Consider the following 19868-nt stretch of genomic DNA (forward strand, 5'->3'; position numbering starts at 1 on the left):
TGTGGTATCGTGTTGAAGCTACATGGGCAGCTGTACCTTTACACTCCATCCACGCTCTGTTTGACTCAATGCCCACGCGTATCAAGGCCGTTATTACGGCCAGAGGTGGTTGTTCTGGGTACTGATTTCTTAGGATCTATGCACCCAAATCGCGTGAAAATGTAATCACATGTCAGTTCTAGTATAATATATTTGTCCAATGAATAGCCGTTTATCATCTGCATTTTTTCTTGGTGTAGCAATTTTAATGGCCAGTAGTGTATTTACAACGATCAGATTCAGTTGTGACTGCCAGCCGTCTTCAGATTTGCAAATGAGAAGGCCAAAGTAAGCGAAACAAAATATATTATTTCTTTAAAATTTTTTGTACGGATAACTTAACAATGTTTGTTGAAAATTCAACAACATATAGGGAATGCTGAAAGGAGTCAAACAATTCTGTTCTAATTTTCACACTAAAAGCAATTTTTACGGAGCTACCGTAACTTTTCTGTTGCTCGCAATGACAAGTTGGAAGAAAATAAAACGAAGCAATATGCATACACTGTTGTGCAAACCTTACGAATGAAAGTAACTTTCCCATGGTGTGTTACAGTCAAGTAAGACAGCTCATTGAAACTTGCACCGTACATAGAAAGAACTGATACAGTACGATACTGAAGCTAACTGAAACAAGTACGCAATGAGATGAACAATAACGACCCTTTGGCTCAAAGAGAATAATTACACTCAAGTCCCCACGATTCATGATGGTTCACTGGACATTACAAAAGGTGTGACATGGTTCTTAAGAGGGCGTGTGATCACCACAAACGGTAATGCATTCTCTGCAACTTGCCCCCATGGTGGCCAGAATGTTGGTAAGGATTTCTTGTTGTAGAGCGTTCCGTTCCTTCAACAGTGCAGCAGACAACTGTTTGATGGTCGTTGGTGCATATGGATGTGATAAAATATGTCTTGCCAGTGCAACTCACACGTTCTAAATAGGATGTTAGTCGTGGGAGCAGATAAGCCAGGCCATTCGCGGAATATCCTCTGTGCAAGATTATGCCTCTCCACACGATTATACTTGGACAACCAAAACTATAATGTTCGACAGTGCTCATGTGGTGAATACATAAAGCACCCAAGGACCCTGTCAATCATGGTCATTCTGGTGGTCCAGGTATCTTGGTGCGAAGAAGCATAAAGTTGCATGGGCATACTGACCTCCAAATCTTTGATCATAGTACACTCCACAGTACACTGTACTCCTTCCTTGTCAGGGGTGCATCTAGTCCTGGCCTAATTATTAAGGATGACAGTGCGTGACCGCATTGAACAGTGCAGGTGGGGGAAGTCTTGGAATGAAAGCATATTTGGCAAATGGGCTAGCATACCTGATCCCCTGACTTATATCCCACTGAACATGTGTGGCATGCATTGGGGATATATACTGCAGCACGTCCACATGCTCCAGTGACCACTCAGCAGTGGTCAACTTGGCTGGTGGAGGAATGAACACCCTACCAACATGGGAGCATGTGGACATCCATGGTGATGATGCACTCTATTAACAACCATGTCCTGGCTTCTGTAATGTCAAGGAGACCAACATAAACCGTGGTGACTTCAGCGTAATTATTGTCTTTGAATAAAAGTGTCGTTTCTGTGGGTCTATCGCGTATTTCTTTCAGTCATATTGTGTACTATACTATAGCTATTCGTTCTATGTACCGTCCAAATTTCATTGCTATATGTTACTTCTCAGTGACACATGATGCGAAACTTACTTTCTTCCTTAATTTTTGCCCAACAGTTTATACCGGAGGGTTATAATTAAACTATCCCCAATTAAATATATTATAACATGGAAGCTAATTAGCCAGCCGGAGTGGCCGAGCGGTTCTAGGCGCTTCAGTCTGGAGCCGCGTGACAGCTACGGTCGCAGGTTCGAATCCTGCCTCGGGCATGGATGTGTGTGATGTCCTTGGGTTAGTTTGGTTTAAGCATTTCTCAGTTCTAGAGGACTCATGACCTCCAATGTTAAGTCCGATAGTGCTCAGAGCCATTTGAACAATTTTTTTTGAAGCTAATTACTGCACAAGTACCAAACTCAGTAGCATTAATGTCCAGAGTATGGGCTGCATGATTTCCACGCATCACAGCGCCACCATCCAGTTCCGACTATGACCACCAGTTGCTGTGATCAGCGATCGTGACTCATAGTCTCACACACTTGAGCACTTATTGACGTGTCAACATGACCTTGTTTCGGTGTGCCACAGGGGAGTGTCGTAGGACCGTTGCTATTCACAATATACATAAATGACCTTGTGGATGACATCGGAAGTTCACTGAGGCTTTTTGCAGATGATGCTGTGGTGTATCGAGAGGTTGTAACAATGGAAAATTGTACTGAAATGCAGGAGCATCTGCAGCGAATTGACGCATGGTGCACGGAATGGCAATTGAATCTCAATGTAGACAAGTGTAATGTGCTGCGAATACACAGAAAGATAGATCCCTTATCATTTAGCTACAAAATAGCAGGTCAGCAACTGGAAGCAGTTAATTCCACAAATTATCTGGGAGTACGCATTAGGAGTGATTTGAAATGGAATGATCATATAAAGTTGATCGTCGGTAAAGCAGATGCCAGACTGAGATTCATTGGAAGAATCCTAAGGAAATGCAATCCGAAAATAAAGGAAGTAGGTTACAGTACGCTTGTTCGCCCACTGCTTGAATACTGCTCAGCAGTGTGGGATCCGTACCAGATAGGGTTGATAGAAGAGATAGAGAAGATCCGGCAGAGAGCAGCGTGCTTCATTACAGGATAATTTACTAACCGCGATAGCGTTACGGAGATGATAGATAAACTCCAGTGGAAGACTTTGCAGGAGAGACGCTCAGTAGCTCGGTACGGGCTTTCGTTGAAGTTTCGAGAACGTACCTTCACCGAGGAGGCAAGCAGTATATTGCTACCTCCTACGTACATCCCGCGAAGAGACCATGAGGATAAAATCAGAGAGATTAGAGCTCATACAGAAGCATTCCGACAATCCTTCTTTCCACGAACAATACGAGACTGGAATAGAAGGGAGAAACGATAGAGGTACTCAGGGTACCCTCCGCCACACACCGTCAGGTGGCTTGCGGAGTATGGATGTAGATGTAGATACAAAAGGAGCAGAGCATTATTGGTGAAGCACTATTATCAAAACAACAGTAATGTCGCAGTTGCACTTCGAGAATATCGCCAGCTGAAAGAATTACAAAAGGATCCTCTTTCCCCACCTGTGCGGAACATGATGAAGATGTTTGAATCAGCTGGAGAACTGGGCGTCGCTCCAGGAAGAGGCCGACGACCTGTTGCACCACAGGTGGATGATGAAATCGCTGTTGCTACAGCACACAACTCTGTGCACAATTCCCGATCGTCAGGCAGTGTGTGTGTGTGTGTTGTGCCATGACAGTCGAACATCCCGTGGTTCACTGTACGGAAGGTGCTGCAAACCATTATCAAATGGTATCCATACAAGATCCATATCGTACTTCAGCTTGCACCACAAGATGCACGACATGTTGAATTCGATCTCCACATGGCAAGCGCTGGCCCTGGACCATCCTATGGACAGACAAAGCCCATTTTACTCTGATGGATGAGGTGGACGCACAGAATTGGCGAGTGGTAGGAAATCTTCATCTCCAGTCACTGTGCATGAAGTTTCATTGTATGGTGAACGTGTCACCATATGGTGTGGCTTCATAGCTACATTCCTTATTGGCCCATTCTTTTTTGAACAGTTTGGCGCTCAAGGACCAATCACATGCAGTGTGACTGGCCAGCATTACTGTTACATGCTTCACCAGCATGTCATACGCACCCTACAGAGGAGAGATGCATTGAACGCAACAGTTTTCATGCAAGATCGGGCCCCACAACACATTGCTCGGGAAGTTCACCTGCTTCTCCGAAACACGTTTGGAAACGATAGAATTATCAGCCGATCGTTTCCAAATGCTCGGCCGGTGATCTCTCTCCCTGTGATTTCTGGTTGTGGTGCTACCTGAAGGACAGTGTTTACTAGGGGAATATTCACACTGTAGCGCATTGTATCAAGAGAGATAGCCATCATAGCTATGGACATGCTTTGTTCTGCCGTTTAGAGTGCAATCCTGAGATTTCAGAATCTTCTGGACTCTGATGGGCGCCATATTGAGCCCTTGTTTGTAGTAGTAATGGTACTGGTATGTAATGGTGTGTGTGTGAATTACTAAGGGACGAAATGCATGAGGTCATTGGTCCCTAGACTTACAAACTACTTAAACTACCTTACGCTATGGACAACACACACACACATGCCCAAGGGAGGACTCGAACCTCCAGCAGGATGGGCCGCACTATCTGTGGCTTGGTGCCTCAAACCGGGCGGCCACTCCGCGCAATGGGATGTATTATTATGATGTACCATGGCAGGGCATTAAAAGTGTTTCAAATGAACTGATTTTGCATTATTTCTCTTTCCCATGTCCTTGATATTAATGCTACCAAGTTTGGTACTCATACAGTAATTAGTTTCCTTGTTATAATGTGTTAAATAGGAAAAGTTTAATTATAACCACCCAGGATGTAGTGAGTCTTGTTTATCTGCACCTACGGAAATAACTTTTGTCTTGAAGCAAAATGAAAGTTGTATCAAGCACATCTTGTAACTTTACCTTCACAGATGCTGTGAACCGGACAGCAACAAGCCAAGATGGTCGCTCTTCTTCTTGGCCAATGGAGTATAGATCTGTATCTCTCCACCAGCGGACATAAACAGTGACATTAGAAACACTGATACCCAGTTTCACTCCATTAGCTGGCCTTACCCCACTTTCTCCTATACATGTGATCTGGTACTCCATCCACAAACGTCATCATAAGATCTCGAACAAAAACGTTTGTCGACCACTGTTGAACGGCATTGATTCTGGCCATCCAAGCTTCAGTAGCCTGTAATCAAATACCACTCATTGGATCCTAACCAGTGGGACTAGCAATATTATATAACAATAGAATGCAGTTTCTACAGCCAAGATCCTTTTAATGTTTGCTAAATACAGGTTTCACGGCGTTACAGCTTTAATGGCCAGCAGTGTACAACTTGCTCAGTGTTCCAACTGATGGGCAGGTCACATCACTGGTCCCCCGGCTGTACGCAGGTTACTACCGGGTGCAGTACGACGAGCAGAACTGGCAGCTGCTGAAGTCCCAGCTGGAGTCCGACCCATCACAGATCCACCTACTGTCCAGAGCCCAGATCCTGGACGACGCACTGGCCCTGGCCTCGGCCAGCCAGCTGGACTACGAGTTGGCGATGGACCTGACGCGCTACCTGGACCACGAGACCGACCCCCTGCCGTGGATGGCAGCCCTGCCCAACTTCGCTCTCCTCTACCAGAGGCTCGCCAATTCTGACCTCCAGCAGAACTTGCTGGTAAGTTAGCTGTTCTCTCTAGCACATAATACCACCATAGCAGCAGTTTCATCTACATCTAAGTCCATACCCTCCAAATCACTGTGAAATTAGTGGCAAAGGGTACTGTGACATTGCCATCAGAACCAACCTATGTGATCATTTTTATTGAAGGCTTGTGCATTGCAGCAAGTTAGCTTCAGCTGCATATTGGATGAGTGGTCAATGTTGGGGACTTGCTAATTAGCAGGCATTCCAACACCACATCTGCTGTAATGACAGGTAGCTGACATACGGAAGTACTGGGTGGTTACCATTAAAGTGCAGCTACTCACAGAGGTCCGGTGATGGCTGTAGTTGTAGTATGGCAGCGAAACTTTGTAGCTATCTATGCTAATGCATTAATGAGGAACAGACTTTTTCTGGAAAATCATTAGTTCCAATTTTGGCCACCATTTGCAAATCTGGCACTGTGAATGTAAGAATGACATATAGAACAGCTTTCCGGAGTGGGAACGAACTCCTGGTCCCTGGCACGAATCCGCCCAGTGGACTTGTGTCGAAGTCCAGTGAGCCGGCCAGTCTGTGGATGGTTTTTAGGCGGTTTTCGATCTGCCTCAGCGAATGCGGGCTGGTTCCCTTTATTCTGCCTCAGCTACGCTATGTCATCGACTACTGCGCAAACCAGTTCTCCACGTACGTGTACACCTCCATTAGTCTACCACGCAAACATAGGGGTTACACTCGTCTGATGTCAGACATTCCCTGGGGAGTCCACCGGGGGCTGAACTGCACAATCGCCCTGGGTTCGGTGTGGGGCCGTAAAGGGGTGAAGTGGACTGCGGTAGTCTTGGTGGGATTGTGGACTACTGCAGCTGCGGCGGGGACGGAGCCTCTCCGTCGTTTCTAGGTCCCCGGTTAACATACAGTACAATACAATACAATGACATATAGAAATGCTTCCATATTTAATTGATTAGAAATGGAACAATGGTAGAAAAGATCAAACAATTGAGAAAGGCATAATGCTGATTTTATGTTTAACTGGCATTTACGCATTTGTTTAACATGAGTGTCGGAGACATAAACGAGATGCTGCATCCATAAAACAATGTTGCTTGCAGCCATTCAGGAACCGAATGTGTCCCTGGTAAATGTCTTCTTTTAGATATACCCTGAGCCAAATCCCACATGGATTCAGGTCATGTGATCTTGTAGGTCATGCTTCTGGGAGGCCCCTGGAGCTAAAACGTTCATGGAAGATTGTATTAAGCAGATCTTTGACTGGGCGAGCGATATGAAGTGTGCCCCTGTCTTGCATGAAAACAGTGGTTTCCACACATTTGCACTCTCCCAAAGCAGGAATCACGTGCTGTACAAGGGGGACTCAATCACGTGAAGAAGTCACGGTGCGCTTTACATGCCCTCTGGGTGTATTCTCTTGAAAGAAGAACGGATCAAGAATAAGGGTGCTTCTGAATCACACCACACAGTCACAAATGGCAAGTGCAGTGGCTCTTTGTGCAGAGCACACAGATTAACAGTACCCCAGATTCGGCAGTGCTATGCATTCACTGCACCCTGTAGTGTACAATGTGCCTTGTCACTCCGCAGCGTATTACAAAGCCACATATCATCACCTTCGATCTCTGCCAGAAACCAGAGAGCTAATTCAGAACATGAGGTTTCAGTTGCTGCACTGTCTGGGTCTTCTACAGGTCCTGGTGTACTGTTCAGCATTGGATGAAGGATTCTAGTAACACTGCATGAGCCCTAGCTCAACCCAGGCCGCATGCTGTGTGGTCAGCTACAACAACACACAACCTCATCAATAACGTCCACTGGGACATGACACCTTCCTCTTCCAGGTGCCACATCAAGCTCATCCATTTGGAATCCGAATATACTTCCCTGTGTCATGCCTAATGTTACTTCCACACTCTATCTGAGATAGCATGCTATGTTCACCCGATGAATAAATCCTCATTCCAGTCACAAACTTGATTTGACACACATCATACTGCACTTTTCTTAATATGTTGATGTCACAGTGAGTCAAATGATTTCCGAAAACAAAAAGTATTGAATCCACCTGACTGACGTGATCCATTGCTTTCAGGATGTCATGTGAGAAAAGAGAAGTGCCGGCCGCGGTGGCCGTGCGGTTCTAGGCGCTCAGTCCGGAACCGCGCGACTGCTACGGTCGCAGGTTCGAATCCTGCCTCGGGCATGGATGTGTGTGATGTCCTTAGGTTAGTTAGGTTTAAGTAGTTCTAAGTTCTAGGGGACTGATGACCACAGCTGTTAAGTCCCATAGTGCTCAGATCCATTTGAACCAAAACAGAAGTTGCGTTTGGAATGATTAATGTTTCTGCAGTCCGTGTTGGTTGGCATGAAGGAGATCATTCTTTTGAAGATAGCTAATAACGTTCAAGTTAAAATGCTTTTTGTTTCAGCAATAGGTGTATATCAATGAAATTGGACAATGCTTTTACGGATAACTATGTCCACCCTTTCTGTAGATGGGTGTGACTTGTACTATTTTTCCAACTTCTCTCCACGTTTCTTATTTGTGCTGTCTACGGTATTTTGCACTTAATGATGGGTTTTCAGAGTAATTCTTCTTGGTAGGTGCAATCTATCAATACCAGACAGCATGTCTGAGCTCATGAGAAAATGTTGTGGCTGTGCACAGCAGCCCCTTTCCTCAAAGTGTGCGTGGGTTGAGTCTTGTGTGTATCTGTTAATATGTGTGTGCGTGTGTGTGTGTGTGTTCTGTGGTGTCATGTTTGTAGAGTATGCTGAAGAGAGAGGGGAGATTGGAAAACCTGGCTTCCCTCTCTTTCTGTGGTCTCAGTCATCTACTCTGTCTTTCCTGAGGAAGGAAAGAATAGTTTTGTGTTATATACACTACGAGATCAAAAGTATCACAATGGTCCCATGCAATGTAGGGTTGACCACCACATATCATGAGAGGCGGACCCACGAGAAGAAAAAGAGGTGGGGAGTAAAGTGTTGTCTGCAGAGAAGCTGTAACAGCAACGTGGCTGGGTCGCTAGGGCTCAGTGTCATCGAATCTGGACTACACATTGGATGTCACTTCAAAAGAAAAGCCACGAAGTTGGGATCACAGATTTATTTCAAAGTTTGTATACCTTTAGTAGGTCATTACAACAACAAAATGTACAAGTAGTAAGGTGCATTACTCTGGAAATTCCAAGAACAGCGCAAGAGATGTTTCACGCATCTATTATGTGGCTTATGTATCCGTCCATAGGTGCCAGACATCAGAGCTCATAGTGATCAAATGGCGTCATCACAGGACCTCAGCATGTTCGGTCAGAGGGCAAGCTGGTCTCAGTAATAAAATAACTGAGTGAAATATTCAACGATCAACTAGAACAGGGGTTATATGACGTCCACCCCGACCAACTGCAAAAACAAAAGAGGGGTAGAGGTGCTAAACTACCAGACTATGGGTCCGTGTTCAATTCGTGGTCGTTCTCCTCATTATTAAAAAGAAAAAAAAAGAGAGAAAGTGAGAGAGATATGAGGCGACGGTTCGACTCCTGCTCAGACTTAATTATTAATCTGTTTTTTCATCACTGGTCATGTCATTTAATTTATATGACATTGGAGAGGTAATGCAATGAAAAAAAACCATGTGTACTTGTATGGAGTTTTAATTTATGTTATCCATACCTGTATGCCAAATACCATCCTGCAACATGTGATGTCGAGAACACATCCGATGTGTAATTGTACATTACCCTTGTGGTCTGGCACATTGTGACATACTATATCACACATTGTGAATGTGATTCACATCATTATTTATCGAGGTTTGAAATGGGATTTCCAAGCCAGTCCCTCGTCCTTGATAATTTAATTACAAATAGTAAATAGTCAAATAACATATGAAACTCATTACAACTTCATGAAAATGCACGTGAGTTTTTTCTTTATATTACCATTCTATATGTTTTATTACATTATTATATATTTTTCATTATATTTTCATTATGTTATATACAGGATGTAAATTTTAAGTTGACAAACCAAAAAACTCGAAAAATAAGCTTCACGCAAAAAAATGTGTAGAATCCAAAGTAGATTATTTTGGAGGGGACCTCTGCTGGTGTTAAAATTAGCCCGCCACCCCCCTGGGGGTGGGGGGGGGGAGGCAACTTTACAGTTTCAAATGGGAACCCCAATTTTTTATTTCAGAATCAGATTCTACATAAAAAAACTACGTACATTTTGTCTTAAACATTTGTTTTGATTCTTGGTAGTTGGTGCTGTAATTCAACAAAATCCATGTTCTCATTTTTGCGTGGAAAATGGTGACGGATAAATCAAAAAATACTTATTCACTCGTAAATTTTGATTCGATAAAACTAAAACTCTCCCTCTCTCTCCACAGGGTCGGGACTGAGAGAGAGGAATTAGAGTCTTACGAATGTTGACCCACATATTTATTTTTACCGGAGATTTGGATAAGTTTAGTTTGTTTCGTCGTCATGAGGCTACACAACTTTTAATTATCAAACACATCATCTGACTAGCTAACTAACTAACAAAACTTACTGTCGAGTGAACTCATTAACTAAAAAACTAACCGACTCACGAACCCCAAAATCTCTTGTACTGACAGACATGGACTGCTGAGCATTGCAGAAAGTGGTTATAAAAAGTTGCATGAATTCAACGGAAGGAATTATTCAGGAATTCCAAAGTGCTATCACAGATGAGCTAGGTCTATGATTGTGCATAGGTAGTTAAAAAGCCTGGGTCCCCATTAGCTACGTCCTGCTTCCGTAGGCAGTACTAAGCGACACTTGAGGAGATGTAAAGAGTGGTGCTACTGGACAGTGGATGACTGGAAACAAGTGATCTGGAGTGATGAACGACGCTACGCCCTGACTTTTGGAAAGGTAAAGGCACCAGAGAGGCAATTCTGACATTGCAGTTGATAATGGAATCAAGAGTGAAGAAAAATCAAGACACGGTCATAGGATCTGTCGACTGGGAAAAGTCGTTTGACAGTGTAAAACGGTGCAAGATCTTCTAAATTCTCAAAAAAATTGGAATAAACTGTTGGGAGAGACGGATGACTTACAATATGCACAAGACGGAAGAGGGAATAGTAAGAGTGAACAACCGAGAACGAAGTGCTCAGTTGAAAAAGAGTGTAAGACAGGGATGTTCAATCTGTACACCAAAGAAGCAATGATGGAAATAAAAGTTCAGGAGTGGAATTAAAATTCGAGGTGAAAGGATATCAATGATACGATTCGTTGATGACACTGGTATCCTGAGTGAAAGTTAAGAAAAATTACCTGATCTGCAAAGTTGAATGAACAGTCTAATAAGTACGGAATATGGCTTGAGAGTAAATCGGAGAACGGCGAAAGTAATGAGAAGTAGCAGAAATCAGAACAGCGACAAACTTAGCATCAGGATTGATGGTCATGAAGTAGATGAAGTTAAGGAATTCTACGACCTAGACAGCAAAATAATCAATGATGGATAGAGCAAGCAGAGTGGCCTTGGCAACAAGGACATTCCTGGCCAAGAGAAGTTTACTAGAATCAAACATAGGCCCTAATTTCAGAAAGAAATTTATGATAATGTACATTTGAGGCACAGCATTGTATGGTAGTGAAACATGGACTGCGGGAAAACCCTGGAACAGAAGAAAATTGAAGCATCTGAGATGAGGTGTTACAGACGAATGTTAAAAATTTGGTGGACTGATATGGTAAGGAATGAGGAGGTTCTGTGCAGTATCGGAGAGGAAAAGAATATGTCGAAAACAATGACAAGGAGAAGGGACAGGATGTTAGGACATCTGTTAAGACATCAGGTAATGACTTCCATGACGCTAGAGGGAGCTGTGAAGGGCAAAAGCTGTAGAGGAAAACAGAGAGTCGAATACATCCAGCAAAGTTGCAAGTGCTACTCTGAGATGAAGTAGTTGGCATAGGAGAATAATTCATGGTGGGCTGCATCGAACCAGTCAGAAGACTGATGACTCAAAAAAAGAAAAAAAATACCCTATGGCTATTCGATGGAGAGGGTTTGGGTTTGGCAAATGCCTGGAGAACGTTATGTGCCATCATATGTAGTGCCAAGTAATGATATATGGAGAAAATGGTGTTAGGGTATGTGGTATTTCTCGTGATTAAGGCGTGATCCCCTTGTTGTGAAAAAGAAAATGCTAAATGCAAAACGACTGAGGAAATTACTAGTTGTTCTGTGTGCATTAGAGAAACAGTACAGAGATGTTGATTGATTGTATCAGCATCGCAGTCTACCCTCCCATAAAGCAGTATCTTTGAACGAAGGTTTGTGGACAATCACATTGCTGAAATGGACTGACCTGCCCAGAGTCCAAGCCTGATCTGAATGGAAAACCTTTGGGGTGAATTAGGACATTGACTTCGCTCCAGACCCTGGCATCCAAGATCATTACCTTCTTTGGTTTCAGCTCTTGAGGAAGAATGGGCTGTCATTCCTCCACAGACATTTAGATACCTCATTGGAAATTACCCCAGCGCAGTTCAAGGCCATCATAAAAGCAAAGGGTGGACATGTCACATACCAATATCCACTAGTATGTGCCTGGATACTTTTGACCAAATAACGTATGTTTGTCAGTGACATTAAATATTGCAAGCCTCAGTAAGTATTGGCCAGCCATATATAAGGGATAGTCAAATGAAGACCGAGCACCCACCACAACAGGGCCATGAAATGGTTCCACTCAAAAGCAATCACCACATCCATTAAAATATTTATCCCAGTGGGAGAAGAGACGATCAATTCCTGTTTCGTAGAATGTGGTCAGCCAGTGATGGTCCGCAGCTCGTGGGCGTGCGGTAGCGTTCTCGCTTCCCGCGCCCGGGTTCGATTCCCGGGGGGGTCAGGGATTTTCTCTGCCTTGTGATGACTGGGTGTTGTGTGATGTCCTTAGGTTAGTTAGGTTTAAGTAGTTCTAAGTTCTAGGGGACTGATGACCAAAGATGTTAAGTCCCATAGTGCTCAGAGCCATTTGAACCATTTGGAACCAGCCAGTGATGGATCCACAACCACACCCACTCCTGCACTGAAACCAATGTCCACGTATGTCTTTCTTTAAGTTGCCAAAGATGTGGAGCTCACATGGTGGAAGATCCGAGTTGTAATGAGGACGTTGCAATGTTTCCCCGCCAAATCACTGATGTGTAGTTTTTGTTTGATTGGTAGTGTGGGGGCCAGCATTATCATGATGGCATTCCTAGGGTTTTGACTTCATGATTCATAACAGTTTCTGCAAAGCTCTGTGCATTGATTGTGGTCCCACACTCAAGGAACCCTGCAGTCGACGAAGGGGTTCATTATGATCTCATCGAAAAATGTGTGAATACACTTAGCTTTCTTTGACGGGTGAGATGTGGGATGTTACCACTGTTGGCTGTGCTGTTTCCCCTCGGGCTGTCAGAATGCTGCTACGTGGAATCATCCTGCTACACGATAAAACTGGCACCTACTCTGCCAGTTGGATGAATGCTGCACTTCAGCGATCAGGCTGGGAAGCAGTGTGACATCCTCTGTACAGCCCAGATCTTTCATTGTGTGGTTTTCACATACTCGGCGACCTGAAAGACATATGTGTGGATGTCGGTTTCAGATGGACGAGGAAGTGCAAGGGTAGGTGCGGTTGTGGATCTGTCAGTGTCTGACTGTGCTGTGTGAAACAGGAATTGATTGTTTCATCTCCCAGTGGAATAAATGTCTTAATGCGTGTGGTGATTACTTTTGAATCGAACCATTCATTGTTACTGTTGTGGTGGATGTCGATTTACATCTGACTGTCCCTCATAGTCTCGTAATTTCATAACTAACTAATCAGTAAGTTGCAAATCATTATCTTGGTTCATTTGTGTGTACATCTGTTAAACAATTGAAGATTATCACTGCCGTGGTAAACCATCTCAGTGCTGACTTGGACCCGCTGCTGTTTCTACACAGGTGTACCTGACGACATTAATGGATCCCGTAATGGAACGGCTAGGAGGCTTTGAGGAACGGTCCGACTTGACGCATGTGGAGAGGGTTCTGCATGCTCAGCTTCTTCCCTGGGCATGTCGTGGCAACCTACACAACTGCAGAGACCTGTCTATTGAAGAATTCAGCTGGATCACTGACAGCAGTGCCAGGAGGTAAGAGATCCATATTTTCTGATATATCCTCTGCAGAAGCAATTCTAATCTGAAATTGGGGCAGGTGACCAAAAGTGCCAAAACGAGGCAATGGATCAGGGCTGAATCTCCTTTGTGAGGTCACTTCCAACCTGGATCTCATCAGCTGGATTGCGTTGTAAACAGGAGGTAATGGTTCTGTCTCGTCTGACATCAGCAAATTAGGATCCAATGGACTTAAACTGAGTTCCTAACGGAGGCTCCCTCCATGGTGTCGCATCCATCCTGGAGTACATCAGCTGGATTATTGACAGGAGATATGAGACAAGAGCCTGCATATGCTGATATCGTCACTTCATGGTCCACTCATTCCTAAAGTCTGGATGGGTTGCCAGTACTCTTCACCAAAATTTGTGGGTCTGTATCTGTTGGCATATTCTATGTGGGGTGACATAAGTTCTGGAGTTTATCAGTGACAGTCTGATATTGCCCCATTCTGGGTCATCTCAACCTCGGAATTTGCGTGTATTGCTGACAGTATGGACATCTAAATATACATCTACATCCATACTCAGCAAGCCACCTGACGGTGTGTGGCGGAGGGTACTTTAAGTACCTCTATCGGTTCTCCCTTCTATTCCAGTCTCGTATTGTTCGTGGAAAGAAAGATTGTCGATATTCCTCTGTGTGGGATCTAATCTCTCTGATTTTATGCTCATGGTCTCTTCGCGAGGTATACGTAGGAGGGAGCAATATATTGCTTCACTCCTCGGTGAAGGTATGTTCTCGAAACTTCAACAAAAGCCCGTTCCGAGCTACTGAGAGTCTCTCCTGCAGAGTCTTCCTCTGGAGTTTATCTGTCATCTTCGTAACGCTTTCACGATCACTAAATGATTCTGTAACGAAGCGCGCTGCTCTCCGTTGGATCTTCTCTATCTCTTCTATCAACCATTTCTGGTATGGATCCCACACAGGTGAGCAGTATTCAAGCAGTGGGCGAACAAGTGTACTCTAACCTACTTCCTTTGTTTTCGGATTGCATTTCCTTAGGATTCTTCCAATGAATCTGTCTGGCATCTGCTCTACCGACGATCAGCTGTATATGATCATTCCATTTTAAATCACTCCTAATGCCTAATCCCAGATAATTTATGGAATTAACTGCTTCCAGTTGCTGACCTGCTATATTGTAGCTAAATTATAAGGGATATTTCTTTCTATGTATTCGCAGCACCTTACACTTGTCTACATTGAGATTCAATCGATATTCCCTGCACCATACGTCAATTCGTTGCAGATCCTCCTGTATTTTGGTACAATTTTCCACTGTTACAGCCTCTCGATATACCACAGCATCATCCGCAAAAAGCCTCCGTGAACTTCTGATGTTATCCACAAGGTCATTTATGTATATTGTGAATAGCATCGGTCCTACAACACTCCCCTGCGGCAACCCCTGAAATCACTCTTACTTCGGAAGACTTCTCTCCATTGAGAATGACATGCTGTGTTCTGTTATCTAGGAACTCTTCAACCCAATCACACAATTGGTGGTAATGCTTCTACATCTGCTGACATTCCTGTGCTGAGTCATCTTCATCCCACTACCTAGGTGGGTCAATAACAGTACTAATAATTAATGCTTGTTGTGTATCACCTAACCTTCTTCATAGAGTTTCTGTTGGGTCATTGTGAATGTACACACGAGGTAAGTAATCAGCTTGTGCTGACATCACCTACAATGCTATACCATGGTCTTTTCCTTGGTGGCCTTTCTTCCTGTCAACATTTCTATATTATATCAAAAATTTTCAGTAAATAGTTAACCAACCCGCCCAATTAAAGGATCTTACTTTGTCGCTGTCATGCATGTGAAGGTACTAAGTAAGTGTGACATTCCATGATCAAAAACCCAAAAAACACCAAAAACTCGATTAAATAGAACTAAACAATTAAACCAAATCTATGAAAACACAACTTACGAGAAACACACTCAACAATATTACAGCACACCATACCAGTAACGATCACACAGCATAGAACACACAAATTACACAACTTGAGGATACCACAAACAGCAGGATAAGATAGTACACCCTGATATTTGGCTGTAAAATAACCTACAGGACAGTGAAACTTTTTGAGAAAACAAGGAAAACGTGGCATACAGAACAAAGAATACACTGCAAAAGGGATTGAAAACACCCAAAACGCCACAGATAGTCAGCACAGCAGATAGACACCCGGTCACCTGCAATGATCTTGATTCAATATATGTGGGGCAGACATGTAGAAATTTCGGAATAAAATACTCTGAACATTTAAGAGCATTGAAAGCGACACCAAACACTTCACATTTGCTGAATGCCTCGTTGGAAACAATCGCCACCCTGGCTGCATAGAAACAGACCCCCAGATCTTAAGACACAGTAATTATCAATACTAAAAGAAAATTACCACATCCAAAAAGCTATCATACAGGGCAAAAATGTCGTCAATGATCAAACAGTACTGTGCAACAATTGACCACACACACACACACACACACACACACACACACACACACACACACAATGAAAACACACGTGAACAAACTCAAGATCCTCCACTGTCAATCGAAAACAAAAGAATGTAACAAACGATTGTCAACAGCGTATCTGAAACCTATTCTTCCAGTGAAAAGTCACAGCAACATTGTACCATCCAGAAATTGCCAATGAGCACAAGAAAACGTAAGTAAACGCTGTTACAAACCCACAGCAGAAGTAGCAAAGCACGCTAAATACAATACAGTAGTATCCCAAAGCAAAACCTCACAAAATTACACCTATGCCCACAAATCCTTTAAAGATAGGCGCGTGGGGTAGCTGCGTTGTCTAGGGCGCCTGGCCACGGTTCGCGCGGCGGGTCTAGTTTAGCAGCGGATACAACCCGTCGGCTTTGGCCAATGACGTCAGAATTGGCCAGAGAGCATGTATTACAAAGATGAAAGAGCTGAGAAGAATGTTCAGAAACAAAGGAAAAAGAGAAAAACTGTATTTCACATATATAAAGCCAGTAGTATTTTCACGTTAACGATATCGCGTGTTCGCATCTCACAAGGGAACCTCCCCATCGCACCCCGTCAGATTTAGTTATAAGTTGGCACAGTGGATAGGCCTTGAAAAACTGAACACAAATCAATCGAGAAAACAGGAAGAAGTTGTGTGGAACTATCAAAAAATAAGCAAAATATACAAACTGAGTAGTCCATGCGAAGATAGGCAACATCAAGGATAATCTGAAGTCAGGAGCGCCGTGGTCACGTGGTTAGCGTGAGCAGCTGCGGAACGAGAGGTCCTTGGTTCTAGTCTCCCCTCAAGTGAAAAGTTTTTCTTTATTTTCGCAAAGTTATGATCTGTCCATTCGTTCATTGACGTCTCTGTTCACTGTAATAAGTTTAGTGTCTGTGTTTTGCAACCGCACCGCAAAACCGTGCGATTAGTAGAAGAAAGGACGTGCCTCTCCAATGGGAACCGAAAACATTTGACGCAAGGTCATAGGTCAGCCGATTCCTCCACAGGAAAACACGTCTGATATATTCTATACGACACTGGTGAGGGCATGTGCGTCATATGACAGGAATATGTTGTCGACCCACCTAACTTGTACACTTGGCGAATGGGTAAAAAGATTCTTCTACATTGCTCGATTTAGTTTTTCTTGTGGATGTGAGAATTACTCCCAAAAAAGTGATGAAAACATAAGAGTTTGTCACATAAACTGCAACAAATGAATCCAACAGTTTCACAGTCGCACACTTTTCCCTGTGCTCTGTCAAAACATATGTTTTTAACGTTTTCAAATTTTTCCGTGTGTAGACCGTCAAATCCTGCATATGACCAAGCAAATCTGAACATGTCCTGGAATTTTGGAGAGCGCAGTTGATTATGTGTGAGTGCCTGAACTTCGATAATTGTCTGAAAATAAAAAATAAAATTTTACGATCGAAGGAAGACTTGAACCAAGGACCCCCCGTTTCGCAGCTGCTCACGCTAACCACGGGACCACGGCACTCCTGAGCTCAGGTTATCCTTTATGTTGCATATCTTCGCATGGACTACTCAGTTTGTATATTTTGCTTATTTTTTTCATAGTTCCACACAACTTCTTCCTGTTTTCTCGATTGATCTGTGTTCAGTTTTTCAAGGCCTATCCACTGTGCCAACTTATAACTAAATCTGCTGGGGGTGCAATGGGGAGGTTCCCTTGTTAGTATTTCTCCGAAAAATACAACGGAAAGAAATGAATGAAATATATTACTAGCAAAGAATACATCACGTTACATTTATGTCAGCTGTATCTCGAAACTCTTTCGAACTGTATTGCTTAAGTGCAGTACGGGATACAAGTTCAGCGTACGTCGATTTCTTAGTTTCAACTAGCATTGCTGTCCTGTTGTTCACTTGAACTATGTATCCCCTGCTTCACTAAACAGTAAATGAAACACCGGATACAAATTAAAAGCTCATTAGAAGTGTACAGTACGGAACAGGAGTTTGTCGTAAGTCGATTTCTTCGTTTTCACTAGCATTACTGTCCTGTTCTTCACTTGAACGATGTATCCTCCGCTTCAGTAAACCCTAAGTGGAACACGGGATACAAATTGTAGAAGTGTTGTTTATTTCGTCTCCGGTATTACTAACAGTCTCTTCTTACGTACATAGCAGTACTACTGACGACAGAAGGACCTACGCATGTCATAAATGCATACCAGACTTCCGTTGACCTCTATATATGTACACTGGTAACGTAAAGGTGGAAACAGATGTAAGTTACATTTGTAACCTGTACTTCAATTGAACTAAACGGAGACAAGAAGACGACACATGTACAATTTGCATCCCGTACTTCACTATGGGGTTCAGTTTTCTTGTTGCCTTGGACGCCAATAGTATCCCATTCGTTACTTGAGCTATATAGCTACACGCAACATTTGTATCTTGCTCGCCAATTGACATATATAGTGTCAGTGTGAAGGAGAAGTGAAGGACGGGATACAAGTTGTAGTTGTGTCAGGGGTTTCGCCCGGAATATAGCAAGTACACATTCGAAAATGTCCGCCCCAGTAGCTGAGTGGTCAGCGTGACGGATTGCCGTCCTCTGGGCCCGGGTTCGATTCCCGGCTGGGTCGGAGATTTTCTCCGCTCAGGGACTGGGTGTTGTGTTGTGTTCATCATCATTTCATCCCCATCCGGCGTGCAGGTCGCCCAATGTGGCGCCGAATGCAATAAGACCTGCGATATGGCGGCCGGACCTGCCCCGCGAGGGGCCTCCCGGCCAATGACGCCAAACGCTCATCCTACATTCGAAAATGTCGTACTGATACTAGTGCTGGGAAACGAAAGAAGATCGACAGACGAGAAATTTCTATTACGTACTTCACAACACGAAAATACACATATTGGTGGAAAAAAACAGTGAAATATGTCAAAATAGTGAAATACAGTGAAGGAAGCTAATGGAAAAGTGAACTTACCACACGGAAATATCGAGGAATAGCCGAAGCTCGCCTAGACAGACAGTAACGAAAATTACAGACCCACAAACAGACAAATCCATTCCTACAAACGAAAATAAGACAGTATATATTGTTCTACAATAACAAACTAATACTCCAGATTACCTCAATATCATTACGAATAATTATTTTAATGTACGATGATAGCGCTTATCTGGAACACAGAACTGTTTTATTATCTATGCCTCGAAGTGAAGACATTACTATCTATGACTAATGTATGACGTCATTGGTCAAAGCCGACGGGTTGTATCCCTTGCTTCACTAGACCCCGCGCGGCTTCCCCCTGTCGGAGGTTCGAGTCCTCCCTCCGGCATGGACATGCATGTTGTCCTTAGTGTTAGTTTAAGGTAGATCAGGTAGTGTGTAAGCCTAGGGATCGATGACATCAGTAGTTTGGTCTCATAGGAACTTCGACAAATTTCCAAATTTAAACATAAAAGCAATTGTGGCGACGTCATTTATCCACTGCGCCAAGAACAGCGGGTGAAAGCTGCAGCTGATAGATATTTGTCTTTGCCGTAGTCGGCTTGGTTACGAATTGTTTATTCTTGTTAGTTTTTGATCTGTGCTTCGAAAATAAAATGTTTTCTCGTCTCATTAAAAAGCTGTTACTTCATAAAATATAAAGGCTCCCATAGTGGTGACCCCGAAAAATCGTAGCAGAAGCATAAAGAAAAT

The 19868-nt window shown here is 43.4% G+C and overlaps 1 protein-coding gene across 1 annotated transcript in view; it reads left to right on the forward strand.

The window, feature by feature from the left end:
- Positions 1-19868, forward strand: part of LOC124718659 (aminopeptidase N-like) — a 180877-nt gene that overhangs the window by 114971 nt on the left and 46038 nt on the right. The window contains exons 11-12 of the mRNA XM_047244286.1: positions 5191-5465; positions 13458-13648. Coding sequence (XP_047100242.1) covers positions 5191-5465; positions 13458-13648 — 466 coding nt within the window. The remainder of the gene's footprint in view (positions 1-5190; positions 5466-13457; positions 13649-19868) is intronic.

This window comes from Schistocerca piceifrons, chromosome 10 (assembly GCF_021461385.2).
Source record: "Schistocerca piceifrons isolate TAMUIC-IGC-003096 chromosome 10, iqSchPice1.1, whole genome shotgun sequence".
NCBI classification, from domain to species: domain Eukaryota; kingdom Metazoa; phylum Arthropoda; class Insecta; order Orthoptera; family Acrididae; genus Schistocerca; species Schistocerca piceifrons.